General features: G+C 48.9%; 10 protein-coding genes across 10 annotated transcripts; 3 read left to right on the top strand and 7 right to left on the bottom strand.

The window, feature by feature from the left end:
• Nucleotides 1-1,332: 1,332 nt before the first annotated feature.
• LTR64_001898 (uncharacterized protein) lies at nt 1,333-3,477 on the bottom strand (the record flags this gene model as incomplete). The annotated part of the gene is made up of 2 exons (XM_064896275.1): nt 1,333-3,163; nt 3,212-3,477. 2 exons carry the CDS (start codon nt 3,475-3,477, stop codon nt 1,333-1,335), a joined length of 2,097 nt encoding a protein of 698 aa, XP_064758962.1.
• Nucleotides 3,478-3,998: 521 nt separating this feature from the next.
• Nucleotides 3,999-5,238, top strand: LTR64_001897 (uncharacterized protein; the record flags this gene model as incomplete). Its single annotated transcript, XM_064896274.1, has 2 exons — nt 3,999-5,144; nt 5,194-5,238. 2 exons carry the CDS (start codon nt 3,999-4,001, stop codon nt 5,236-5,238), a joined length of 1,191 nt encoding a protein of 396 aa, XP_064758961.1.
• A 426-nt stretch (nt 5,239-5,664) lies between these two features.
• On the bottom strand, nt 5,665-7,634 carry LTR64_001896 (uncharacterized protein; the record flags this gene model as incomplete). The annotated part of the gene is made up of 2 exons (XM_064896273.1): nt 5,665-7,308; nt 7,398-7,634. 2 exons carry the CDS (start codon nt 7,632-7,634, stop codon nt 5,665-5,667), a joined length of 1,881 nt encoding a protein of 626 aa, XP_064758960.1.
• A 629-nt stretch (nt 7,635-8,263) lies between these two features.
• Nucleotides 8,264-10,829, bottom strand: BGL1 (beta-glucosidase; the record flags this gene model as incomplete). Its single annotated transcript, XM_064896272.1, has 2 exons — nt 8,264-10,563; nt 10,607-10,829. 2 exons carry the CDS (start codon nt 10,827-10,829, stop codon nt 8,264-8,266), a joined length of 2,523 nt encoding a protein of 840 aa, XP_064758959.1.
• A 1,114-nt stretch (nt 10,830-11,943) lies between these two features.
• Nucleotides 11,944-12,468, bottom strand: RPS17B (40S ribosomal protein S17.e.B; the record flags this gene model as incomplete). The annotated part of the gene is made up of 2 exons (XM_064896271.1): nt 11,944-12,246; nt 12,322-12,468. The coding sequence occupies 2 exons, from the start codon at nt 12,466-12,468 to the stop codon at nt 11,944-11,946; spliced, it is 450 nt and encodes a 149-aa protein (XP_064758958.1).
• A 259-nt stretch (nt 12,469-12,727) lies between these two features.
• LTR64_001893 (uncharacterized protein) lies at nt 12,728-14,281 on the bottom strand (the record flags this gene model as incomplete). Its single annotated transcript, XM_064896270.1, has 2 exons — nt 12,728-13,924; nt 13,970-14,281. 2 exons carry the CDS (start codon nt 14,279-14,281, stop codon nt 12,728-12,730), a joined length of 1,509 nt encoding a protein of 502 aa, XP_064758957.1.
• Nucleotides 14,282-19,237: 4,956 nt separating this feature from the next.
• LTR64_001892 (uncharacterized protein) lies at nt 19,238-19,800 on the top strand (the record flags this gene model as incomplete). Its single annotated transcript, XM_064896269.1, has 2 exons — nt 19,238-19,501; nt 19,609-19,800. 2 exons carry the CDS (start codon nt 19,238-19,240, stop codon nt 19,798-19,800), a joined length of 456 nt encoding a protein of 151 aa, XP_064758956.1.
• A 4,274-nt stretch (nt 19,801-24,074) lies between these two features.
• ATS1 (alpha tubulin suppressor) lies at nt 24,075-25,376 on the bottom strand (the record flags this gene model as incomplete). The annotated part of the gene is made up of 1 exon (XM_064896268.1): nt 24,075-25,376. The coding sequence occupies one exon, from the start codon at nt 25,374-25,376 to the stop codon at nt 24,075-24,077; it is 1,302 nt and encodes a 433-aa protein (XP_064758955.1).
• Nucleotides 25,377-25,693: 317 nt separating this feature from the next.
• On the bottom strand, nt 25,694-26,674 carry LTR64_001890 (uncharacterized protein; the record flags this gene model as incomplete). The annotated part of the gene is made up of 1 exon (XM_064896267.1): nt 25,694-26,674. The coding sequence occupies one exon, from the start codon at nt 26,672-26,674 to the stop codon at nt 25,694-25,696; it is 981 nt and encodes a 326-aa protein (XP_064758954.1).
• Nucleotides 26,675-27,046: 372 nt separating this feature from the next.
• LTR64_001889 (uncharacterized protein) lies at nt 27,047-27,617 on the top strand (the record flags this gene model as incomplete). The annotated part of the gene is made up of 2 exons (XM_064896266.1): nt 27,047-27,055; nt 27,132-27,617. The coding sequence occupies 2 exons, from the start codon at nt 27,047-27,049 to the stop codon at nt 27,615-27,617; spliced, it is 495 nt and encodes a 164-aa protein (XP_064758953.1).
• Between the last annotated feature and the right edge of the window lie 26 nt (nt 27,618-27,643).

Raw genomic sequence — 27,643 nt, 5'->3', positions numbered from 1 at the left:
ACGGACCGTACTTCGCTGAGGAACATATACAACTAGGCTTATCGAAGCTGAGTTGCCTCTACGAGACAGACTGTATGCACTGTGGTGAACATCATTCGGCAATACCCTTCTTAACCAATCTCAGATCCTTTCTCCAGTATCCTTACTTTTGAATCCGACGACTGAACTTAAAGTTAAGTGGGCGCATATCTCCATACTAGCTAGAGTACAACCACTTCCAGGGCACACAGGTCCGAAGATACCCTACATATAGCGAAGATGAATTTCAAGCGCCTCTTGTGCTTGAAATTCATCTTCAAAGGACGAACGATTTCCGTCGCAGCTCAAGAACATAGTCTTGGCTTTGACGGTATATCTCAGGAAGCAGGATACAAATTGTGGAAAGGAACATGAACACCATTACTTTTGACAAGAATGGGTGGTGGAGACCAGGATGATCGTAAAGGCAGTGATATACCCACTAGGCCATATGACAAGCTCTTCGATGACTTCGATGCCTTATGGCGCTATGTCGGGCGAGGCTGTTACGATTGCTGGTGAGCAGCATGATATCGTGAGAACCGAAGCAACAAATTTCGATCGCAAGTCTGCCAAAGAATGTCGATGGGCTATTGACCCAATCGTCTTCTCCCTCGAGCAGGACGCAAGGAGGACGGAGTTGCACACATCAGTTAGTCACGAGCACAACTCGTAATGACACGACTCGAACCCCAGCACAAAAGATTATGATAACTGCCTGTGTGGAGCCTGACGTCCGTATGTTGGCCTGGACTATCTGCGGGACACACACAATTTTTGTGACGTTCAAAGGGATGCAATATTGATAATCACAGTTTTCTCTCAAAATCGACACAAAACCGCGCGCCCCACCGTTTGCCTCGCCATTTCTCGTCGCCGTAACAACCATTCGCCGCCACAATAAACAGAGACGACACCGGGTCAGGTATACGACACCTGGCGCGTAGGGGAGGAGGTACAGGTCACAAAAACGGAAAACACGACAATTGGGTTCTGGGGGAGGACGTAGACTCAAAGAGCCGAACCTCAAAGGATCAGCCTCACTAGGTTGTCGTAAGGGCCACCGAGCCTTAGTAAGCGAGCCTGGTATAAGATGGTCGATCCTTTTTTGTGTTTTGCTTGTGTCGTACGAGTACGACAATATAAATCCATGTCCTTCTAAATTTTCCCAATACATATCGCATTAATCGAAATTTCTTTTTTACGTTAACACTCTTTGGGACTCGAGGAATCTAGACGAAAGAGCCACCCACCACATATCATTTCTAAGGGCTGGTACGATACTACGAGTATACGGCTCGAACACGAGTGACTTCAGTCATGCTGTTTAAGCAACTCGAACATGTTGGCTCCATTACTCAGGGTGCTCGGGATGGCCTTCTTGCTGTCAACACTCTTATTTTCTGGTGGCCCTTTCTTCCGCTTCCTGCTTCTTCCTGCAACCCACGGATCTCCAGAGTCTGAATTTGTGTCGCCAGCTGCGTTCCTCGATACATCCGCCACATCGACATCCCGATCTGTCTTCGCTCCGTCTTCAACAACCTCTATATCAAGAGCTTTAAGGAGGTCGAACTGCTCTGCCAGTGGGCGCAGCATAACTTTAAGTTGTTCACCAGGCACTTTGGAGAATAACTCGGCTGTCTGAACAGGGTCGAGAAAGAGATCCTGGATTGCAGGCATCTTGGAGAGCCAAGCAAGCAGCGCCCTGAATGTTTGGTTATTTTGTGGTGACAGATGTGTAGTCTGCAGCAGGGCTTCGTTCTTTTTCTTCTGCATGTTCGTATCGTTGTCGACAAAATCAGCAGCTTGCTTCACCATGCGTAGCGAGTATAGGACAGATTGCACATTCGCGTTGAGGTGCATGAGATTCCAGTTACTGTTTTCGTCGTCTCTCGCGTTCCTGCGGGGCTTCGAGGTAGCTGTAACAGCCATGCCAACGTACTGCATTATAATTCGCGTGGAGAAGGCTCGCTTCTGATTCTCGGATCTTTGGAGCAGCACTGCATGTAGTCCAAATAGCAAGAAATTGATGCGAAGAAAAGCTTCGGTTGTCCTGTGGCTTTCGAAGTGTTGTTGATCGTGGCTGTGATATCGAGCTAAGATATCCCAGTAGGTCTGCAACGACTGAATCTGCTCGTCTAGGGAGGCACCTGTTTGCACAGTGTCGAGTGCGATCTTCTGACCCTTCCTGAGGAGTTCGACGATTGGAGGTCGACTTCTTCGATGGATTTCACATTGAGAGCTAGACATGGCATCTTTCAGAAAATGGTTAGCAACAAGAGAGTAGGCTAGACGGCGGAAGTCTTGCCCATATCTCCATGAAGAATCACGACTGACATCTTCGAGGAGAATTGGTAAGGTTGAATGAATTTCTATGCCAGTGGAATTATGCTGCTCAGATTCGAGGTCATTGTAGTAGATGTCGCGAAATTGGCTAGCAACTTCTGCTAGACGAGGATCAAGAGATCTGAGCCTTGAGGCTGGTATAGATGAGTCTTTTACTGTGCAATGAGTTCTGAATTGTTTCGCAAATATTTCGAAAGCTTTGTCATTGTCGTTCGCAGCTGATCTTGCTCGTTCTGCTATCGTGGAAAAATTTGCCGAAGCATCCTCCCCGCGCTCAAAACCGAATCTGACCAGACTCTTAGCACCAAGCTGTTGCGAAATCTGCCCGGGCCGCCAACAACGAGCTTCGATTTTGGACTTTTCTGGATACACCCTTTCTACTTTCTTTGCCAGACTGTTCAGTAAGACGATGACGCCTTCCTCTTGCAAATCCTCGAAAAGAGCAAGGTCCGAATCATTCGTGAGAACACAAGCATTCTCTTGCTTAGCAGCCGGTGCACAATAAACCTCGGCTTCACCAGGAACGATAGTAACAACACCTGCCCATCTTGAGCTTTTGAGCTGCTCAATAACAGCAGGTATGATGAAGGGAAGGGTCACATTCGCCACCTGTCGATTGGTCCTTTCGTGCCATATCGCTTCTGACAGTTGTTGCTGGCCAAGCTGTACGTGGTCATTGCGTGATAGGTCGAAGTCTGTGAGCTTCTGAACCTCAAGCGCTATTCTTGACTTTTCCAGCCGGTCGATTCGAACAGGTCGTTTGTGTACTGGCAGTTTTCCGTCGAAGAAGATGTGACTTCTACGTGTTCTCAGCTGGTATTCTTACATTGGTATACAACAGGCTCACATTATAGCACCATGGTCCTCGAGGTCGTGCAGGAAGCGCTTGACCGCATCACTGAGTTGGGTATACGTTGGCAGATTCAACAAGCCGGCTGATGGTAAAGTAGAGAATTTGTACGCAGCTACCTTGTTGTGGACATGGTACACCATTGACGGACCATCAATGACCAACTTGTGAAACTCGATGGCGGAGCCATTTTCCAATCGTTGTGGCAAGACCGCGCTTTCGAGATATGGGTGTAAATCTTGAGTCAGTCGAGCGATGCCCATGATCTCCTGACATAGCGGTGTGATGCGTATATCAGTCGCAACACATCGGTTGTTGGGGCATAGCGAGAGGAATGAAAGTGTCCCACTGGACTGACTCTAGACTTCAAGTTTAGTAGACTAACAACCAGACCAACCAGAATAGGTTAAGCTCACGCCTGTTCTGCTGCTAATGCCAACTCTGCGGGTGCCTCTTTCTAGGCTGTAATCCAGACTCCTCAGATCTGGCTCATTGTTCATGCTTGTAACACCACAATCAACAATGTTGTGCGCCACGCAGTGAGAGTGAATGTTCGCTCTTCCCAACTCCTGTTACTTGATTGCGTGTAACTTGACACCCCACCTCCACTTCTCATGCTTTCACTTGATAAATTCCTCGAGCACTTCACTCCTGTTCTGTTCACCTTCGTGGTTTGTATTCTGCTTGGACTCGTAGAGTACGACTTTCTACAAGAATCTATTTTGGTGGTCTCACTAAATGCTGCAGGCTTCTCTTTCAGTATCATCGAAACCATTGGCCCCAGATGTCTGATCGTAGGCCTTTCTTCGAAACAGTGGTAGGACGGCGAGGACAAAGAAGACATACCAGACAAGGTCGACGACCAGACCCATACGACAAAATCCATCGCATCGAGTCGTTTGCATTGCCTATTGACGAACAGTTCTCATCACCTCTCTTCAGTGACCTCCCTGGAGAGGTCCGGGACCTGATCTACGAATATGCCCTGGCTGACTACGAAGACCTTGCCAATGCTTACGAGCTGGATACATGCTATCGAAGACCTGAATATATGGCACCACGTAAGACTGATACAGCTCTCTTGCGGACATGTCAAGCTGTCTACAACGACGCCTGGTATCTCCCTTGGACATTAGCACAGCATACCTTCTTCCTTACTGCGCCTGATCGCAAGCCGAAAAACAATACTGAACCCCACCAGATGGAGCGAGTTTCGAAGCTCATTGAAAGACTTCATCCAGACGTCCTAAGTCGACGGAAGGAGGTCCATAATGTTCAGGTCTTCGCCCAGCTGTACGTACTCGAGCCTGGCAACAGCCTTAACAACGTCCTGCAGATCCCTTATTTCATGCCCAGAACGGTTACAATTACCATCCGGCACACCGATATTTGGTTTTGGGAGACCGACCGACCAATTTACATCAGAACTCCATGGATCAATACTGTGCGGTTTCCAACCAGTGTGACCACTCTACGCATCCAGCTCGAGTCTTTACAAAGACGTCAACCACAGATCGATTATGTTGTTGCTCGTGCCCAGCAGGAATGGTACTTCACACGCGACGACGACGTCCACCTTGTCTCCACCGCAGCACCAACTGCAACAAGATGGACTGGCTCGTCAACATGGGTGAATAGACGCTGGGTTCGAGACGAGGACGACCAAGAGCCGGGCGTTGTACACTACTACATGTCTACCCTAGTCTTTAAGCCCGCAAACATGACTGAAGATGAGAACGGCTATATGGCGCGCAATGCCGGCAAACATGCGCGAAGGACTATTGAGGTACCACCCGATATTGCAGCTAAGACCAATATTCCTGGCACTGGTTACGCTTCGCTCCTCACGGGTCGCTTCGAAGAGATGGGTATAACCAATAAAACACCAGCGAGCGAGGCCGTTCGATGCTTTCGCGAATTTCTGGCAGAGGTTAGTGAAGATTCGTGTTCAGACGAATTTGAGACTCACTTATACTTAGGAATCACGCCGTAACGAGCTCAATGCAGCACCAGTAGATGAATGATCTCTGAACCTACATTGCAAATTGTTGCTAGAATGAACGGGTGAAGATGTAGTAACATGGCAAACAAAAAGAGCTCGGCACAACAACGTTTATACGAACAGTGGATTTTACAACACAAAGTGAGAAGCCATGTACTTGGCAGACGGCATTGCTTCAGCGAGTGAGCAGCCACGAACGCGACATTCACTGAGGGCAATTGGCCGCATGATCTTGAAGCACAAAGCAGTGCGAGCTGAGCAGAACATTAGTTCCGAAGTCGGTACAACTCATTGCTATCGACATTTCTCGGTTGGTTTATGAAGATGAATCAAGAGTAAGAGACGACATGCCTTTATCTGTCTCATGCCGCAGAATATCTACACTGTCAAACACATCAAATTCGTGCTATCAACCATTTCCCTATTCACGTGAGCCATTATAGCATACTTAGCAATTCTTGTCCCAGAACAGACGCGCATACATCGGCAACGTATCGAAGCTGGTGAATCCGCCACCCGTGCTATTCGTCACATTAATCCAACCAGTCGTGTTGCCCTGCAAGTACTTCGCCGCTGCCGCTGTGAAGAAACTCGTCCCATAAACGTCAACCAATGTGCTGTCGGAGATGTTGGCCACGCTCACGTTCGCCTGGACATAGTGTCCGCTGTCAAAGTATCCCTGATCGAAGTGGATCGTATTATCGCCGTCATTGCCGAAATCGTCTTTTGTCAGGTAGCCTGGCGTGGTATATAGTCCTGTCGTGCTGTTGTAGACTGTACTGTTCGAGGATTGGCGCTTGTAGACGCGATCAGTCTGCATGTTTGCCAGAAGATTCTTCGCCACGCCCCATGGTGTGCTCATGTACTGCCACAGGTTGGTGTAGGGGTTCGCTTGGTAGGCATTGTCGAGCGTGAAGCGGCCTTTCAGGACATCGTAGCGGAAACCACCTGTGTTCGTCAGGATGATTCGGGGATATTGTGAGGTATTTCTGCCTGGAGCGTAGACGACGGCTGGGAAGACGGTGGTGGTCAAGAAATTGAACAGGTTGTGTGGCGATGTGAGTGGGTAGTTGTTCTGGTAGTAGGAGGCTGGAGAGCAACCGAGCAGGCTTGTGAGTTGTGGGAGGCTGGAGAAGTTTCTGGTGATTTGATTGGTGATGCCTGTGCCGTAGGAGGTGTTGAGTGCTTGGCTGAGGGAAGAGGTGTGCTTCTCAAAGGTTGGTCGGTTAAAGTCTAGGTATTGACGGGAGTAAGACAGGTTCGATGAGGTTACTTGAGTAAAGTTGATACCAGGGATAGAAGATGGCCGTGGATTTCTGATTGTGCCGCTGCCCATTGGAGATCTGGCTCGTGTCACATTTGGAGAAAGGCCGTCCACGGTGGTCCAGCCGACTGTTTCGCAGTAGCGGCCAGCTGCCGTACCGATTGCGGAGGCATCCCATGCTACCGCGTCTCGAACGTGTCGGTGACCACCAAATATCAGAATTGGAGTTGTTGGGTGGTACTGGCGGATGGCACTGTAGACCAGGTTCCATTCAGTTGAGCCTCGCAGAGTGACGTGGCCTGTGATGATGAAATAGTCTATATCTTTTCTGCTGGCTTGCTGTGTGAACCACGATTGCTGAACTGCTGTCCCGACAGGTGTGACCACTGATGCGTTGCTGTTGCCAGTGAAATTATACAGAAAAGAGAATGACATTATTCTGAGGCCGAATTTTGTCTGCCAGTACGCATAGCGTTGGGAGAATGGCTTCCTCACACCATTGTCGTAGAAGTCAACGTTACTGGTAACGTAGCGTCCGCTCCAGTTCTGTGCAAAGTTTCGGTAGGTGTCGTTGGCGATTTCAGTAGTGTAAAGCTCGTGGTTTCCAATCGACAAAAGATCGTAAGGCAGCTGTTTGAAAATTGGCAATGTCAACCTGCCATTCGGTGTGGTTGCATCTCCGAAGCCTGTTCCGTCGTGGAGGTCGCCAGAATCAACCAGCAGCAAGTCAACACCGAGTGCATCTGCCTTAGCCTTCATCTTTCTGACAAAGTCTGCAAAGTCGCCATAGTCAGCACTGTAATTCTCGTCGAGCAAGTGACCTGCTAGCTAGGATGATGTTAGTATTGGTTTCACACCAGTACGCCGACGAAGGATTGAATGCTACATAACTTGTGCAAGCTATCTTGAGTACGTACCCAACCATGAGTGTCTGTGGTTGACAGAATGTTAAGCTGACCCCAATGAATGTCTTTGATCTGCTGTGGTAGTGTTGGGAGAGCACCAGGTTGGATGCGCTTGTCGAGGTCATGTCTCGCCATCAGATCATGGTTGACATAGCCACCAAGCATGGGTGAGGTCCAGTCATGGTCCTCACAGCCAGCTGCAAAGCTCGAAAACACAGCTGTCGCAACAATGCAAAGTCTGATATGCATCTTAGTGTGCTCGGAAACACGCTTCAGCGACAACCACTATGGCTCTCTGCTTGCGATCTTGCCACTTTTCGAGCCCTAGGGAACAGTCCTGCAGCTTTGCCTGCCGACTACTTGATCGCGTTTGGATGTAAGCGGCGACTGACCAGGCATGAAAAGTCTTATAATGTTGCTTCTCAGCTGCTCACAGCATTCCGCAAACTTGTCGAGCTTCATCCTCAGCTCCTTCAGGGCACGTTTTTAGCATGAACGAATGACATTTCGGTAAGCATTCAGCTGCAAGATAAACAGAAAGTTGACCAATAACTCAAGTGCAAGCTACCACGCCCGTTCAAGCTTGATTGAGCTTATGCAGGACGACAGAAAGCTTGCGATAGCTTGCCTGGCTGGGGTCGAGAAGACTAACTCGTTCAGGCTAGCTAGGCCGAGAGATGACGTAGTGGCGAGGTCGGAGCAGGTCTTCCACGATGTCCGCCATTCGAGACTCTTGAGATCTGGGTGTGGTTGTTCCCGAGTGCTCTCTGTGCGTTGTTTTGGTATCTCGTTCGACAAATACTGTTCCTCGAGCAAGAGATGACCTAAATCATTCAAACAATACAGAGCTAGCACATTTTTTTGTACCACTACCTAAGCTATAGTCCTTTCCACCAAGTCGTCCTCTCGACTTCGAACTCGTCCTTGAATGGTACTTTTGCGCTTGAATCTCCGACGAGCACAAAATATCTGCCTTTCTCACTGATCCATGAATCTCTCGCTTCGTCCCAGAAGCTGGTGGCATATTTCTTGGAGAAGCTCACTTTCGCCTTGACAACTTCACCCTTCTTCACAGAGACTTTTGTGAACCCCTTGAGTTCCTTCGATGGTCGATTTAGAGATGGCGATTCTTGTGAGACGTATACTTGGACTATCTGTGCTCCATCATAGCTGCCGGTATTCTTGACATTAATGACCACTATAATTTCGTCTGTATTGTCGTCGATAGCAAGTTTCAGGTTAGACATTTCGAAGGTCGTATAGCTCAATCCATGCCCAAAAGGAAATGCGACCTCCTTCTTCGTCTTTTCGTAAAACCTGTAACCAATGTATATGTCTTCACCGTAGAGTACTCGATTCCGTTCAGACTTGTAGTTCAAAAAGGCTGGGTTGTCCTCGTTTCGTATAGGAAAGGACAATGGCAACTTGCCTGAAGGATTGACGTTACCGAAGACGATATCTGCAATGGCGTTGCCAGTTTCGTTACCGCCATACCATGCTTGCACAATTGCAGGAGCTGTTTTAAGCCAGGGCATCGTCACTGGCGTACCTGACTGTACAACAATAACTGTATTGGGATTGGCTGCTATAACTGCTTCGATGAGCTCGTCGCTTCCAGGAGGTAAGTCCATAGTTGTTCGATCATAACCCTCCGATTCCCACTCTGCATTGAGGCCAACACTCAAGACAACTTGTTCGACTGTTTTGGCCAGTGCCACAGCTTGCTCAAGCTCGGTCTTTCTGTCTATTCTGCGCTCGCAGCCTATTCTGATGCCTCCTGCTCCGAAAGCTGTGGCGCCTGGCACTTTGAAGGTCATAGTCGGCAAAGTCGCAAAATCAACATGAACCTTGTACGTTTTACCTTTCTCCAACTTAATGCTGCCAATTTCCTCTTGCGTGCCTGTACCAAAGAAACTGTCACCAGGCAGTTGTTTAGTTTCATTGTCGACAACTAGTTGGCCATCTACGTAGAGTTTGGCAGTTCCTGCCACGGAGACACTGAACTCGTATTCCGAAGTTTGCGTAGGTGTGAAGTCGCCTTCAAAGGTCGCATAGAACAAGGAACTCGTGATCTTCGGATGCTTGTAGTCGGCAAGAAACATATTCGAGTCATTCACATATACCTCATCTATGCTTTCACGGCCTTTGGTACTGGGAGGATCCAAATACACCTTCATGATCAGACCCTGTCTACCGTCTGCTGTCTTTAACTTTCTCGTGATTAGAGGCAGCTTCTTCCAGCCAGGAGCGCCAAGAGCATATTGGGCATCTTTGTTCTGGTTTCTTACTCCTTGAAGAGGCGTGATGGCATAGTATGGCAAGAGAGACGCAGAGCCGCCTCCAGAGTAGGCAGCAAAATCTGCATTTGGACCAATCACAGCTATTGACTTGTCCTTCTTGAAGGGGAGCACACTGTTATCGTTCTTCAAGAGAACCAGGCCGTCTGACGATACATGCCGGAGTAAAGCTGCGGTCTCCTTGGAGTCGATGGTACCCTCCGGAGCATGTTCTGGTATGCCTAATGGTAATACCTTTCTCACCAACTTAAGCACTTGTCGTACACAATTGTCGATATCGAATACCCTCAATTTTCCACACCCAAGAGCTGGACCCACTAGATGGCCTCGGGTAGTTGATGGGCCAGGCATTTCCAGATCCAAGCCAGCTTTGATTGACTCAGTTGTCGAGTATGTCCCAAACCAGTCGGACATAATCATTCCATCGAAGCCCCATTCCTGACGGAGCACATCTCGTATGAGCTTAGAGTCCTCACTGACATGTGGACCATTGACCCTGTTATAAGCTGTCATAAAACACCATGGACTGGAATGTTTCATGGCTATCTGAAATGGCATCAAATAGATCTCTCTCAGTGCTCGCTCAGTGATTATGCTGTCCACTGCCATTCGTTGGTCCTCCTGGTCGTTGGCAACGAAATGTTTGGGAGTAGCTCCTACACCGGTCGACTGAATTCCGTTGATAGTGGCAGCCGTCATCTGACCGGCTAGAACTGGATCTTCACTGAAAGACTCGAAGCCTCTACCCCCCAACGGTGATCTTTGCATGTTCGTGGTCGGGCCTAATATCACCGAGGCACCTTTAGCAATAGCCTCCTTACCTTGAAGTTGCGCCGCCTTGTTAATCAGCTCCGTATTCCAAGTGGCAGCCAAGCTCGTTCCTGTTCCCATCAGATTGGAAATCATACTTATGGAACAACTTACCACACGGCAAACACGCTGCTGGGACACTACAGAAGAACTTAGTCCCCCTGACACCATTTGGTCCATCGCTAACGCGAATTGCTGGTATCCCTAGGCGTGGTACGGAAGCTGTATGCCAGAAATCTGTACCCGATAATAGCGAGATCTTCTCGTCAATATTGAGCTGTTCTAGGACATCTTCCACGTCGAAGTCCTTGTGGGCGAGCTGTTCCGGATTGCCCATAGTTGAGATTTGATGTCTTCTTAGCACCATTGATCAGGGACTGGTGTTGGTTATAACTATGTCGTAAACTGAAGGACTCCAAGAACGAGAGATATTCGTGGGACATCATCTTCATCATGGCACAGCTTGGCCTTTATGCAATTTACCTCTTGTGAGCAGTCTGGCAGAACATCGGCTCATATGCTCACTTCTACCCATCTTCGTCGTCGACAGCCGAGAGTTCATACGTTTTCTGCCCCAGACACAGCGCATACATCTCCGAATTGGGATTGCCGAGGAGTGCTAATTGGTACTCGAGCATGGACAAGCATGGAGTCCTCCAAAACATCGGTAGAACAGGTCGAGTTCAGCCGAGTTTCGCTTCTTGTGATTGGAACACATTGTTTCTAAGGACAATAGGAATCCACAGATTAGCCGGTACACTGATACGGCAGATAACAGACAGTGACAGTCGGTCTGACCAAGTTATTGGGCAGATAGAAGAGCTGCGTCGAATGTTTCTCCGTCAGGCCAGGCCCAGCACTGAGGATTTGTGTTAGGTCGATGGCGTTGAGAGTGGTATTGTGTGGTAGCGTATGAGCGCTGGCAAGTTGGTGGATGAATAGATGAACGGACAATGACACATTCATGCACGCATTGAGTCGCAACCACAGCGGTCAAGTGTATATTTATCACGGACAAACAAGACTTGTAGGCAAGTTGATTTCAGCAACGTCCACGAAAACCATGTATTAGTATCTCTACAAATAGAGTGCACAGCAGAGACATTGTGATAATTACACAAGCCGCGACCAATCGAACACATTACGGGAACAGGAAACTGTATGGCAATCAAGCTTCGTCTGTTTGACTAGACTAAGCGACACCTTGTATGGCATTCGAGCGAACTCGTGGCCTACTTTCGAGCTATGCTCAGATCGTGGCTTGAGGCTTTCTGCTCAGGAACAGACGCAATTTAGGTTTGCTCCATACACTCTTTCGTGCTCCTCCTTGTCACCATGTCTGCGCCTGTACTTCAACCACCAGTGGAGATCGTCCAATTGTGGCACATAGCGTGACCGCACGTTCCTGTTCTCTGCAATACCGTTCTCGACTTGTCAACACCTCAACTCGCTCAAGCACGACCTCGAGCCTCAGTACCAAACACCCGTCGGCCCCTCTCGGTCTGCTGTGCCTGCTGAGCGACTGGAACAACGTTGACTGGAATGCCGTCGAAGCCCATGCTCTTGAGTAGATCTTTAGTATCTTGGTCGACGTCGAGCTGGCCAGACTCGCTGTTTTGTGTGAAGTCTAGAGCAGAGACTTCAGGCACGTATTGATCCTTTCGTTCTCTCTCCTCTTCTTGCAACTTGAAGGAAATGCCTCGGACTGGGCCTCGTTGGATACGCTTCATCAAGTGTGTAGTGTAACCAGCAATCTATTTGAAATCGAGTCAGTATTGGTCTTGCATGCTTGCAAGCGTTTGCGACGTTGCATAAGGTAAGATGCATACCTTGTTCCTCAATCGCTTAGAAGCGATAATCGCAATTTCGTCGCATATTCTCTTGTTCGTCTCGAAATCGAGGGTGAGCTTAGGATAATATCGCTCGATAATGACCTTGGCGGACTTCTTGACGGTCTTTGTTCGTACGCGACCCATTTTGTCGACGTGTGGTGAGGCTGGATGGGTTGTGGAAGGTGTGCAAAGCGCAGTTGGTACCAGATCAAAAATCACGAAGTGCGGTAGGAGTTATTGCCAAGATATTTGGTTCACGTGATGCTACCTTACCAAAACCAGGCATTCAGGCATGAATGTCGACCGGGGTATTGATGAATTCAGTCTTGAGTTTAGACATACATGCAAGAAGATATATCTACACAGTACCTATTGCGTTTACATGGGGAGAGCCACTATATGACTAGCTGCTCGCCCAAAAGTCGTCGACATCTGGACTCAGATCTGCCCTTCTTGAACTGTTGAGCTGGCTCAGACGCAGCATTGGCGTGCTGCTCATTCGAGGTGCAGGTGCAACGCCTCGTGGCTGTTGCAGATCTCGGCCTTGGCTCCTCTCCGCCCTTTCAGCGCTTGAGACGGCTCTGTCGTTCTCATCGACAGTCCAGTCTGTGTGTTCTGCGTGTAGCCTGACAGCGCCACTGGAATGGACATAAGCGACAGTCGGCCTCAATGCCACCTTGTTTCCACCGGGCTTAGGCATATATTCCAACTTGCTGTCGTGTCTCGCCTCCATCGGTGGTACAATAAATCCCGCCAAACCAACATGGACACGCGAGGCACTGCCCTTGGCCCGGGCTTTTACGACTCGAGCAACCGTGACGTTTCTGGAGCTCTGTGGACCGTACTTTGGATCGTTGTTAACGTGGTTGTTGGTATGGATATACGATAAGCCAGCAGATGGATGTGTTCTTGGAGGTCCTCTAGAAGACCACTCTCCTGCTGCCAAAGTGCTCCTTCCATATTCCCACAGATCGGCAAGATCCTTTGTTCTCCCTGGTATTTCTGATTCTACCTCAGGAAGGTCAAGTATTTCTGCAATAATAGGTCCGAACTTCCTAGGCTCATTTCGTAGGTAGCGCATCTGTTCCTTTACTTCCCCTTCTGTAATATCAGTCTGGGTAAAAGTCTTATCTCTCTGGCCACTCTCCCGTGCGAGTCTTGTCTTCTCCTCAACAAGATCCTGTCTGATGCGCTTGTCAAGGAGTTCTCTTTCTTTATCACTTATCCTCCTTAGATATTCGTCAAACTCTTGGCCAGATATTTTTACGAGCGAGGGTCCAGCGTAACGCCATCTTAGTGGTTTTATGGGTCGCGATTGCTTTTTGGTGGCTGCGAGAAGTTGTGCTTCGCCTTCCTCTTGCTTAACGGGTTCCGTCGCCTGTTCTATTTCTATCTGTTTCCGCTTGATCTTCTCGGGGAGCGCATCAAATATTTCCTCGGGCTTTACATTAGGCCACACACTAGAAGCGCTTGCACGAGTGTGCGCTGATGAGACTAAGTTGGTTGTATTGTCATGAGAAGATCGGAAGACACCATTGTGCATTCTTTTGGCGTATGGATCGGTAAGGAACGATTTGTTATCTAGTTGCACCGGCATATGCTGGATGCCAATATTCAGCTCTTGAAATTTGCGTAGAGTAAGTACATGATCGGCTGCCGATTCGAAGTCAGCAATCTGCTCGGGCGTGTCGATGCCCTGGACCAAGCGGACCACTGGGTTGTTTGTAGACCTGGTCGACTTTGCAGGTAAGGGTCTCTTGAATCCCCAATCTCCATAGTTGTGTGAAACTACCGTCGTGTTGATGGCAGCATGTTGGGGGTATTTGGTTGTTGCCGTATCAGAGCTGGAGATCTGGTCGGATGTTGGAGATTTAGGTGGTAGTGCTATTGTAGGAGGCAATGCAAACAACTTCGAGTTGCGAAGAAGGCTGGCTGCAGGAGATAAGCGCGCGCTCATCTCTGCAGGACCGATCGTCGTGGTGATGGTAAGAGAGACCTGTCAAGCTATAGATAAAGATTGTAGACGCAGCTCGAAATGTGAAGGTGATACAGCCTGGATCCACTTCGGGCAAGGCTGTCTTGTGAAAAAGCACCCTGAGAGCAAACTACTACTTCACTACGTACTATGGTTTTGCAGAACGCGTTATATCATTCTCGTTATCCTCAGTAAAAGGCCTTCTGCAGCATCTCAGTCTAGGTATTCTCCGGACAAATTGGATCTGAAGAACTAGAAGCAACTTGTTTTAGAATACACTACATGAATTTCCGTCTGGCACAATGTATACGTGCTTTTTATGACTGTTGGTCCCAGACAGGTGCTGTACAATTGATCGCGAGAGTGCGCTGGTCTGGATTGAGTGTGATGTACAACTGTCTCTGTCAGATGAATACCCCGAACAAATCCCACGACTGTCGCAATCCTGTTGATCTGGTCGACATTTAATCACAACAATTTCTGCTCCGAATGACAGTGACACGCTGAACCTGTAGCGTCAAGCCTAGCATGGAAGCAAATGAACGTAGAGAGAGGTTCAGTGAGGGGAGTTTCAAAGATCTTAGAATCGTGAGATCGTGTATGTCGAATAGATCTATGTAGGGTAGAGCAAGGTTTCTGGAGGTTCGGGCATTGACCCGCAGCAACCTCCTCTGAGCTCTGACCCTCCAAAATGAACTGCTGAATCCATCTACACCATGTCTGTCCAATATGTAGCTGACCTTCAGTCCATTGAGTGGGGCAGAGTTTGTCGAGCCGGGCGAGAGAACATCTCGACAACGATACATATATCAAGCCTGAGCTGTTCGCGAATGTGCTATGTCAGATATGGCTCAATGTTTCTGTTATTACTTTAATGGCTGCCTCTGGTCGATGGACGTGAAGGCAGGCACGAGGCAGTATACATCAAGAACCAGATCTCTGGCCATGGCGTGAACGACCTGATAGGTGGTGATGAACTTCAGAGACAAGGCTATATTCTGGTTGTATGAGCAGCAGGCACGTTGTTGGGAATCGAGCACGAGTCAATAGCTACACTGTGATACCTGAGATACTGGTTCGAGCCATTAATGCTCATAATCTCTCAAAGCCCAAGCATCTAACGTTGATTCCTTGATCTCCCTGCACAACATATGCATGCTGCGACTGCGATCTTCTACAGTCCAAGGTATCACAGGCGGCAGCGCTCTGTCGAACATAGACCAGAAGATTGACAAGCAACATCCCCAGAAATTCGACGTCTCGCACGACAATCTCCAGGCTTCTATCACACTGCGGAGAGTGGTATGATTTTCATGCTTCCAACTTGAGTGAGAAACTAATGCCACTTTGGTGCAGTTGTAAGCGTACTTGATACATCCATTCGTCCTTAGTGTTTATGAATTGGCAAGTGTGCGAGACATCACGGAACCAATTGTTCTGGTTCTTTTGTGTTTGTCCGAGCACCAGACAGCTGGATGTTCTAGACCCAGGAAATTAGATGCCCTGTCGTATTGTACTGCCCAGGAACGATCAAACGCGATATCGAGAGTGGCTCCACTTGCTTAGCAGGTAAAAACACCCACGTGCGACAATCAATCACTCGATTAGCGACTTTGTTGAAGGTTTCTGGGCATGTGAAAGCTATTCTCCTCTCTTCGACATCTACCACTAGCGGTCCGAGTAAAATTAGGTGATGACAACTCATGCAAGATATACCAGCAGAGAAGCGCTCGGAGATGCACTTACAGTATGAGAGGTTCAGCTGTAATCGACCCAGTCTGCTGAATGGATCGGACTCTGGACCCGCAAATAGAGACACGCAGGACAAACTTATCTATGATCTTCATTTCCTTGACCAGCTACGATCCATGAAATTGTCGCGAAATCTGCCCAATCGTTCCTCAACCTCCTTAACTCAACAGACCTGGACCTAGCCGCCACTCAGAGAAGCAGGCTTTACTGTGTCCACGTTACGATCACGCCAATTTTGACATAGATACTTCTGGGGGTGCACGTATATAGCGATAGCCAAGTATGTGGAGGGGACATTGAGTGAGGAGTTAGCAAGATGCGCCTCACAGGCGATCACGTCCTGCGCACGCGAAGTAGCGAGGTGGAGCCCACAGTATCCTACCAGGAGCAGAGAGCAAGGCGCAGCAATCGCCAACGTTGTCAATATACTGCACAAGCTGATTCAGGGAGGAGGTCGAGCAGATCATTTCCTCTCTGAGGTAGACGTTCTTCGGCATCCTAGACCATTCTTTCTGGCAGCAGTGCTCGACGTTCAGCACTTCGCTGTCCGCTGAATTCAGGTCAATACGCAAAAGACTGGCAGACGAACCGAGCTCAAGACAACATTCTGGTTTAAAAGCTGCCACTCCCCAAGGGCGTGCGCCTACTGTGGTTGATGGACCAAAATTGAAAGAGACCGCGACGTTATCAGTGGGCCTAACATAGAATGGGTTCTTGCAGTTCCATGGAGCTTTTGCCGTGTCAAAAGCGAGTCGAGTGTGTACTGTGGTAGGCCAACTATCCACTGAGGAGATTCGTGCCTCACTGTAATACACTTTGATCTGAAAGGCCACCTGCTACCTTATCTAACAGGCTCTAAATGCATGATCATTGCGGATGGGAGACGTGGCAACAGACGATCTCCTGGATAGCTGCCATATCTTGATACGTGGGTTGCTTACTCCTCCTGTGCAGTCAATCTCTTTGTGGCTTGGTTGGATTTTGAATAAATCAATTGCTGTACCTTATGGCATCTTCTTCAGACACATTTCTTGAATTATCAGCGGTCAAGAGGAACAATGGAAACGACAAGACCATAACATAAGTCTAGACTTTCAGCAATTGTCGACTTCGTCAACCACAAGTCAGGTGGATAAGCGACAGGCTGAGTCGGCGTGGCTGACGCCAGCAGCAAGGCACGGCTATTGACGATTTGACCATTGAGAAACAGATTGTGGAGATGTAGTCATCATGCAGTTCCGCACATGTCAGCACGGATAGACTTTGAAAGGAATCGTGTTGCTGGAAAAAAAATTGGGTTACACCTCATCCACGAATGCGACATTTAGAGTGAAGTCTGAAACCTCGAGTGTACGCGAATATCAAGTATTTTCTTTCCCTGCCAAACAGTAGCCCTTTGAGTCAACGAATCGTCCACAGAACGAGAGTTGTGTCCAAGCGTCAGATCTGCGCAGATAATGTGGAGAGACACTTTCGGAATATGCGTTGTGCCTGAACATCATGTCCTCTGCACTGTCGGCTCCGCCTAATTCCCTTCGAGCCTGTGGCTTTCCCCAGATGAACTTTATCGTTCAAAATTCAAGTTATGGCCGAGTGTCAGTCTTTTGGTGGAAACTTCCAGCTTGGGCATTTAGATTTACAATACGAGTATTTATTTGCCTCCGTCATGAAAGGTTTGGAGATTTATTGAACGGATGTCGTCCGAGAAAACTCCTGAACTGATTTTGTCGCCATTCCGAAGGGTTTTCAGCAATAAACATGATTGTTGGTTCGTGGTTGAGGTCTTCACAATGCGTGTATTTGCATTCTCGGTCATAGTAGTCACCGAGACAGTGCCACCGCACATGCTCTGGTTAGAATTCCAAGATTAGATCGTCATGGCCAATATATGTGTATAGATGGAACTCGTGAACAAAACATTGAAATGACGGGCAATCATTCTTTTGATTCCGGAAAATCCTCGCCCACCCGATGTCACATCTGGAGCAAATGTTGGAGCAAAGATACATCCCTTCATGTTCCCCGTCTGAGCCTCTCTTCCAGCAGATTCGAATCTGACTGTCAGAGGACAGACCACGTATTGACCAGTGCTTTTGTTTGTCTACGGATATTGCAGGCCCGCGCGTCCAAGGACAAGCAAGCTATTTTCATGATCAGGCGGGACGAACGAATACCGAATACCGAAGTCCAGGACCATTGTCTTGGCTCGCCCCAGATTTCTCCCTTGTCATCAGCCTGTGCACCGTTACGGTGACTTGAGCCAAATTCGACTGGGACCCCCGACCGCCCGGCTGTGTTCTTGCTTTTTTGGGGTGCTCTCCTGAGTTTGCCCTGACCTCATCCAATACTTGGTACTTCCCGTTTGGCGCGTCGGCCGTCCGCATCCTTGTGCAGCTCGGTCAGCTCTCATATCCTTCCATCTGGAAACGTGGGTGCGATAAGGATTGCGCTAGCACCTGACAGAAATTATTCCCACACTCAGACTTTCCCAAACTCTTTCTCCGGATCGCCAGAACGCTGCACCACTTGGGCACCGAGCCTCCAATTGATTCCGATTGCGTCCATACATCGTGACAGTCGCCAATAACCAAGCGAACTTGCACTCTTCTTCCCAACTTCAGTCACACTGCGCTACCCCAGGTGGTATCCCTGGTCACCCAGTCCGTCTACAACTTGCATCTGGCACCAGTGACTGGTCTCATCCCCCACGATAAGCGACACACTATTGCATTTCAGTCACCACCCGCCTCCTGACTCATGCAACGCTCTTCGTCAGCTGTCGACTTTACCTCCCTTCTCAATCCCGCTTCTACCCCGGACTCCTCTCCCTTCAAAGAAAGCCATTCAACATCGACGGTAGAGACCACCGATCAAGCGTCACAGCCCTCTGCGATGGCCGCCGCAGTAAGTGCTCCGCCGTCAACTCAACAAACTGCGACCGAGGAGACACGACAAGACCTACCTCGACCCTACAAATGTCCCCTGTGCGACCGAGCGTTCCACCGCCTCGAACATCAAACGAGACACATACGCACGCACACTGGCGAGAAGCCTCATGCTTGCCAGTTTCCTGGCTGTAGTAAACGCTTCAGTCGCTCAGACGAATTGACTAGACATTCCAGAATACACAACAACCCAAATTCAAGACGGAGCAACAAGGCTCAGCAGGTGGCTGCCGCTGCTGCAATGGCTGGACTCCAAGATGGTCCTAATCAGTATTCATCACAGGCGCAACTGGTTATGCCGCCCCCAGCTCAGGGAGGCGCTCGGTCTGCACCTACATCTGCGATCGGTTCGCCGAATGTCAGCCCACCACACTCCTTTGCGCAGCATGCCATGTCGATACCCTCAACCTTGTCCCCTTACGCACGACACGAGGATCGAACCAAAATCATGGATATCAATATGTTGGCCACAGCTGCTTCCCAGATCGAGCGGACCGAACACGATGTAGGCACAAGAATACCATATCAGTATCAGCATCATCTCTTCAGCCACCGCAACGGTCCCAGCACTGGCCGTCTACCCTCTCTGGGCGCCTATGCCATTTCCCACAGCATGTCTCGATCTCATTCGCAGGAGAATCACGACGACGAACACAGGGTCAAAAGATCAAGGCCAAACTCACCACATTCTACCGCCCCGTCATCGCCCACTTTTTCGCACGAGTCTATTTCGCCGACACCAGATCACACGCCACTGGCGACCCCTGGTCATTCGCCACGACTACGCCCTGTACATGGCAGTGATGTGCAGTTACCTGGACTACGCCATCTATCTCTAGGTCACACTCCACTCCTTGCGCCTATGGAGCCACACGCCGATGGTTCTTACGCTCACCCTCCAGCGCCTCATCATACTGGGCCATCGATATCTGATATTGTAGGTGGCACACAGCGGAAACTTCCGGTACCTCAGCTACCAAAAATCAGTCTATCAGAATTGTTGAATCCTCCGAGTGGTCTCAGCTCTGGTGATTCAAGTACAGTTGCCTCGATTAATGGCGATACTTTGAGATAAAGCTTGCAAACGTCGACGCGCTTATTCTTACATTTCCTATCATCACCTTTATTGTGGGATTGTTGTACGCTATATTCATTCTACTTGGACGCGGCGTATTGCTGGGCAATTACCTATGAAGGATTGGTGCACAAGACAGAGGGAGTCATGACCGCACGCAACTACGCGAAGTCGTTATAGAGAGTTTCTTGTTATTCATAATTTACTATAGACACGAGGTGTTCCTCGCAAGAGTTCTGCTTAGGAGCAGAGAGGCATGGCATGGTTGGGAAGTGGAACATGGCCGACGAAGAAGTGGGAAGTGAAATTACGATTAGGAATTCTATCATTGTAAGGTGCACGTCTGCCTAGCATTGATGCCACGAATAAGAGGAGAGTTTTAGCAAAAGACATTACTATTCTCTATTGAAAGAACGTCCTTCGCTCCTGCCTGTGGCTACACGAATTTGCAAGGTATCAACGCAAGGCGAGATATATGCTTGCCCCCACACTAGTCCGACAGTCTGCCTTTCCTTGGCACAGACTGACCCTACTCGTATGCTATCAATTACCAAAACGATTGTGAAAAATCAGGTGTAACTCTTAAGCAATACTGCCTTTCTCCTACATGACATGTTGCGTCCAATAGAGTATTGAGACAACTCTTTGCCGTGTGTCCTTGAATAGACCAGCACGTTAGCCATTGATTGGAATGGCATCATCTCGACTAGTGAATAGCCATGCATTACTGCATGTCTGTTTCGATTGACTTCCGAGTCTCGACCGATTGGGGATTGGATTGAGCAAATTATATCGACGTCAACACTGTCACTCATCAGTACGTTATCGTGTTCTATTAACCAAAGATAAGACCGCGACTTGCTCGACACTTTCTGCAATCCGTGTGCGAACAGCGAAACATGCTATTTGCAGTAAACCTAATCCTGTTCAAACGGGGGGATTACCCCAGGTTGCTCCGCAAAGTTTTATGTGGTAGGATCTGGGGTTGGCTGAAATTTTACAATTTTACGAGATTTTTTTGAGGATCTTCATTCATCTATTGTTTCGAGATGCGGATGTACTTGTAGTGGTCAGGTGCGTAGAGTGTCAACCAGCGTCATGCGATTTCACTACTTGTCAGAATGCCCAATGTCTACACTCTGAAAAGTTTTGTGTTTGTTCTCGGAGAGCGATACTCACACGCAGCGAAGATCCTTTCCCAGACAATATCCAACTCCGAGAAATCTACGTCGGCTTGTTCTTCCAGCGACACACGAACACCACTCAAGCTTTGTGGTACATGTCCAGGGATAAGAGCTGCAGCGTCCTGCATGGCAATCTACAATTTTGGGATCGCGACCTCCTGTGAGGCTCGATAAGGACTCGTAATGGCAGTGTTCAGCTCGAGATGCACCAGCTGACATGTGCAATCTCTGCACGATTTGGCACATGCCAATTTTCGTCCAAAAAGTCTGACGCAGCGATGGATGCCTCCTTTACGGTACATAGCACTCACGAAATGAATGTTGAAACTGATGGTGCAGGACCGGGATCCATAACAAACTTACAGTATTTCTCGTACCTTTTGCCCGGCCAGCCTGAGTTTGAGCCAAAACATCGTCGCATGTGCCGACGCGGCGAGCAAGGACAAAGCTGAATGAGCAGTGTTTCGAATTTGAGGACCAAGAACTTAATTACGATGACAGTACGCGCAGATAACAGGGAAAGAAGCCGGCACGAACCGGTGTCTGCATGATTCCCGGCAGCTTCAATCCGTTACCCTCTGTTCTTGTGATGTGCTTGACAGACATTGCCTCTCCCGTGGCAACGAACATCATGACTCCGAGTACTCGGGTAACAAATGTGGTCTCCGTGGTTCCGAGCGACAAAATTAGAGCTTTGATACCCGAAGGCTCGGAGGAGCCGAACTCATCAGCGGAAAACCTTAGTCTGTCCTGAAGAATTTGATCTAACGATTACAGTACGCTTAGAGGATTTGTTGAGGGCTAGAAAAAGAAGAGTTTACCTGCTCATGACTTGATGAGTCCTTCGATCCAGACCGATGTTCAAGGTTTCTTACACAGTATTGAATCGTGCTGACCAAGTTTTGTCGTGAACAGTTGCTTCGGAATTTCTTCGTTCGAGATTGCGCCGGTACTGCTACAAAATACGTATTGAGTTCTCAACAATTTGGAACCCAATGAGAAGGCCTTTCCTCTTGATGCTCTGAAGGTTGGAATTCTAGGTTGTACACTTCCTCTTGTGCGTCGGTGGCGCAAAGTTATGCGCTCGAATCCAGAATGGCTGATGAGCCTCAAAGTCAATGTCTCATTTAGACTTTCCGGGGATGATTGAGGGGAAGTTGTGGGGGTTCCGGTGGCATAGCTTGGAGTGTTTCGATGAGCTGTGAGCTCCTTCCCTCGTGAACCTCGCATACCACAGGAAGTGTTCACGTACCTCAGCATAGTCATCTGTATGACTACACACGAACCACCTTGAAGTATGATCTGATCGTCACTGGCTCGTCAACCCTCCACAAGAAAAAAGAGGCACGTTTACGCAATACACGATTATCTGCAATCAGCTACAAGGTTTGCGTGTTCACAACGAGCACTACACAGCTTTGATCGTATTGCGACAAGCCGCGACCTAAATGCTTTACGCAAGGATGACCGGAGCACAATCAGAGGTTCTGGACAACTGCCATCACGCTGACGAGCGCCTGCTTAAAAGGTTTGTCTAGCGAGTGGCAGACAATTGCTGACGTTGAGATAACGGACTACTTGACCAACTTCAGCTGTTATGCGTATCCTGAATTGTTTCGTCTGCCTCAACCACAAGAAGCCATCATAGTGAGACGGTCCAATCCTTCCATCAATTCCTTTGTCCGATCAGGATTGTGATGTACGCTGGATGCTTCGTTGCAGCTACCACAGTACAGGCCAGATCTGCCGTGTTCGCGTTGAGCGACCCTCGTCGACCCTGGTGGACTTCGCTGAGAGAGGATCAGTATAACAACGTTCTATAGGTCAAATGTGCAACGCCTCAGCATCAATCCCTCAAAACACACGAAATATCTCTCAACGAATTTCTGCCCAAAGCCAGCGCGATACGAACAACGGCTCCGGTATGAAATGCAAGCACTTCTAGCCAATAAACTTTGACAGCTGCAGCGGTCTCATTCGTGTACGGATGTTGGTGCCATCCAGCAGTGCTGCACGTGTCTGCCGCATTCTCGACATGCTCAGTCTCAATGTGTCTCCATGTGCCTTACACGTTTATTGTTCTTCTCTTAGGGCTGACAAATTCGCGGACTGACCACCGATCCACGATCATTCCTACCCATTAAGCCAACCGTTGCAAACAACCGCATCAATGTTCAGATGTTTCTTTCCAATATCCTTACGTCAAACACTATGTGCATGCATAGGCAGCCAATAACTCGAAGAAAAATGAAATGCATGTAAGAGTTTTTTTCAGGTGAAACGGAGCCCGGATGTAATGACGATCGATCTCCACCTGATATTTACATCCAATGAATCCAAGGAGAGATCCGGTGGAGGGAAGCCGGTACCAAGTTTTACGAACCCAACACTTCCTTTGGCCCTTGTGGCGGTGGAAGTTTTCTTGTTGGGAAGAAGGTTCTCTGCAATGCAACTACGGCATAGTCCGTGTCTGAATTACGGGGACATAGGCAGCGTCTCCTGATTAACACAACAACGTGCATGTCAATCCCGGAACAAGCGATGGTCAACCACTAGCCTCGCGCACTACTACTGATGAGATTTGCACATGCTGGAACATTTCAGCCATTGCACATGTCGGACATTATCATCGGCAACCGAAATGGCATCAAGGGTGTTATCGGCATATGCTAATCTTCCCTCCACCGATGTCCACGTTTTGAGGGATTTTCATACTGATCGAATCTGATCAGCACTGCGAGAATTTACTGGTCCTTTGCAATCTCGGTGAGAACGAACTCAATGCTACCTGCGCATCTGCCTCACCAGACGACCACTTTTCAGCCGTTCTCTGTTTCGTCAACTGCAATCGACTCCGTCAAAATGAAACTGGTAGCACATCCAGCAGCAACACCAATAGTTCTGTGGTTCGCCTTATTGTGCCAAATCGTGTTCGCTTGCTGCGCATTGTCCACAGCATCAAGGTCATTCTCATCACCACAATTTCCGTGCTCATTCCAGCCTGATGCTAGCACATCTCCATCATCCGAAATCGCCAGACAATGCTCACTCCCTACAGCCATGGAAGCTATGTTGTGAAGTGTACGTGCTCGAACAAGGTTCTTGACGAAACCTTGAGGAGACTTCCCAAAAGCTTGAGCAGTGCCGTTCGAAGACAAGACCGTGATGGATGTCCAGCCTGCATGAATATTTACGCCATGCTCACGCTTCTCAGTCGATTCTGTCAGAGGTAATGGCAGCTCAATGCCAAGCTTACTTGCATCTCCTAGGAAATATTGCTCTTGACTACGACGTCCGACCACGAATGTAAAGTCTCGACCTGCGCAGACCTGATCCACTGGCCATTCCTCACCATCCGTCAAGCCCAGATCTACCCTCCTCGGTGTCCAGCTTACTTTTGTCTCCCTCATGACCTGGCCAAGTTGTCCTTTTCTACTCGCGCCCCAACCATATAGCTTCCCGCTCGTGCTTAGAACAACGGCATGGCTCATGCAACCTGCAATCTGCTTGACCGTAGTCGACTCCCCAGGTTCGACGTCTTGCAGGTCGAAGCACCTCTTCGGTGTAGTCGAAGCTACCACATCTTTTCCTAAGCCGAGTTCGCCCTTCTGCCCACTGCCACAGCTGTAAACACTCGTATTGTCAAGCACCAAATATGACGCTGTCCACGTGGCAGCCAGGTCCGTTACATAGGCCGTGTGATCACGACCAGTATCTCGCTGGAGATGTTGCGCCCCAGTCCAGGATAATAATCTCCATCCGCCGAATCCCACATCACCACTGGAGAAAGCAGTATCCGACCTCTCCCCAGCACTCAATCCATTTTGAATTCCTAACTCTTCCGGCGCCACCAAACCCCTCTGCCCAGTATCATTCAGCCCAGCACTCCACACCCGTCCCAGATTAGTCAGTAGAAGCGTGTGATTACCTCCCGTGACTATCTTCTTGACCTCCTCATGCTCAGCTAGTGGAACATGGTTGAGTGTTATGTTTTTATCGTGGAAAACGCATTTAGTGGGTGTAGAGGTGTCTTGTGTATGGGAGAAACCGAGTTGGTAGTTGCCGTTGGAGCCTAGAGCGTGGAGAGTTGTTTTGCGACGTTTTGGCGCGGGTTCGGCCATGGTCTGTTGGGAAAGCATCGAGGGCGAGTTGTGGAAGGATGGATTGGGATTTGTGACATGTTCTTGATAGGTTTAGACAGTCGTGTTGAAGATATCGACGGGCGAAGATTGTGAAGTCTGACGCGAAAGAAAGTACGAGGTCACGTGTCCGTACGCACGCTACACGTAATTACGTGTGGTGAAGGCTTTCATGAATTTGGAACAGACTCTTTCGGAAGGCAGAGGGAGTTGTAGATGTACCCTTCTGCCACAGTAGCATCAGGACATGTGCGTAAGCCCACGTGATTAATATAATTGTTTCGAGTATGGTGATCACTTTACATCATTCCACCCACCACGGGAACAGCCCTATAGACCTCGTCCCATTGCTTGATCTCCCATGCACTTGCTTCCGGGGTGCCAATGCCTCTGCCGATGACACCTATACCTCCCAGAGCCCAGACTGCGGCAACAAGGCCACTGACGATATTCAGCATCCTCGTCCTAACCCTACGCTGCCGTACACCATAATCTCCACCTTCTGTCACGTACTCCCTCGTCAAGCGCAGGTATTTCGCCGCGCCACCAACAAAGTGCCAGCTTGCTACACTGACCATCGCCGTGTATCCCAAGCTCGCGAGCCAGGGGTGTCTCTTCACTCCATGCGAAAAGAATCGTAGACCAACAGAACTCGAATCGCCGTGCACCTTTAGCGGTGTGATTCTGTTAACTATTATATGCGCAGCCATCATTGGGTAAAGCGCATAACCCAGAGCACTTGTCAAGCTCAACTTGGGCCAGAGCGCTTTTGTGATTTTGGCACGCTCGGCGTGTGTCTCTGCACCATATCTCTTGGCAGCTTGAAACCGCCTGTATATTCTTAATGATAGCCCGGAGAGGACGTGTGTGACGATTGGCGCAAAGATGAGTAGAGGTTCTAGTGGAAAGGACTGGTAGTATGGGCGTGTGAGTAGAAGCGAGTTCTCGGCTTTCTGTGTAGACAGAGTGAACAAGGGTATGGCTGCAGTGTTTGCGTAATGTCCTATCAGATAGAGTGTAGGAGCGATCGTGCTATATTTCTGCAGAGCGAGGAGGATGGTTGGAACCCGAGAGTATTGAACGCCTACATTGTTGGTAGTGCCGCCTGATGGAGGGAAGTACGTCGGATGCTGCTTTTCTGATAGGTCTTCTGGGTTGACTACATGTTCAGCTTTTAAATCGGAATCATCGAGTATGGGTGCCTCTTCATCTACAGGAGATGGGTCAAGCTGTTCCATTGGCCGTGAGGACACGGATGGTACATGTTCGAGCTTGGGCATTGCAGCTGCGAGGTGTTATAAGATCCGGGCTGTTGGCTACCTCTTTTATTCCAACATGCTGTCGTCAAAGCATATACAACATCGTCAAGCTAGCGATCAAAAGATGTTTGGCAGAGCTGGTGGTGGACAATACGGATGTTGCGCCTGACCGTTCTCAAGCACCTGAAGACCCGTCAAAGCGGCTATTTGCTACCATCGTCGTCAGATGCTTACCAATTCCCAGCTGCTGTTGTCCGATTGGGTTGAGGGTGTCTCCCTCTTGCTAGTACAGTAGCCTCAACTCACAAGCAATCCTTATCCCGAACAACTTCGAGAATTACTAAGGAAGTCTTCAAGTCGTCCAACTTAAGAAAGAGTGTCTAGCCATTCATTATGGCTCCGGTAAGTCGTGCCAACGTGATATGTCATGCGCTATTCCGATCCATCATATCACGAATGTAGCTACTAAATTGTGCAGCGAGGCTTCACCCTACCTTCGGCAAAGACTGATAGTGCGAAAGCTGCTCGCAGCGCCTTCTTCTGTGAGCTATGTCAAAAAGGCTATAGTCGCATGAACGAATTCGATGCACATGAATCATCCTACGATCACCAGCACAAGAAGCGATTGAAAGACATGAAGGATATGCAGCGGACTGTGCAGAACGCAGGCCGGAAGGAGGAGAAAGGCCCATTGATGAGCATCAAACTAGGTGGTGCTAGCACTAAGACTGGAGGCGCAGGTGGCTTCAAAAAAGGTGGTTTCAAGAATGCGTTTGCTCCCGCAGAAAGTACTGACGAGGTAAAGAAGGAGGATATGGAAGAGGATAAGATTTCTTTGGACAGAAAAGACAAGGATTCGAAGACGGAAGAAGATGAGGATAGCGACATAACTGACCAAGAAGACTATTACGATCCTACGAAGCCGACAGGTTGTATGCCAGATTGTCCAGGTGTTGCAGCTTGAACGACTTGCCTGTCCAGCTCTGAGAT

Source organism: Lithohypha guttulata (genome assembly GCF_036872675.1).
Source record: "Lithohypha guttulata strain CCFEE 5908 chromosome Unknown scaffold_1, whole genome shotgun sequence".
Taxonomy (NCBI): Eukaryota; Fungi; Ascomycota; class Eurotiomycetes; order Chaetothyriales; family Trichomeriaceae; genus Lithohypha; species Lithohypha guttulata.
Note: the sequence above shows the minus strand (reverse complement) of the source record. Positions and strands in the feature narration are given on the sequence as shown.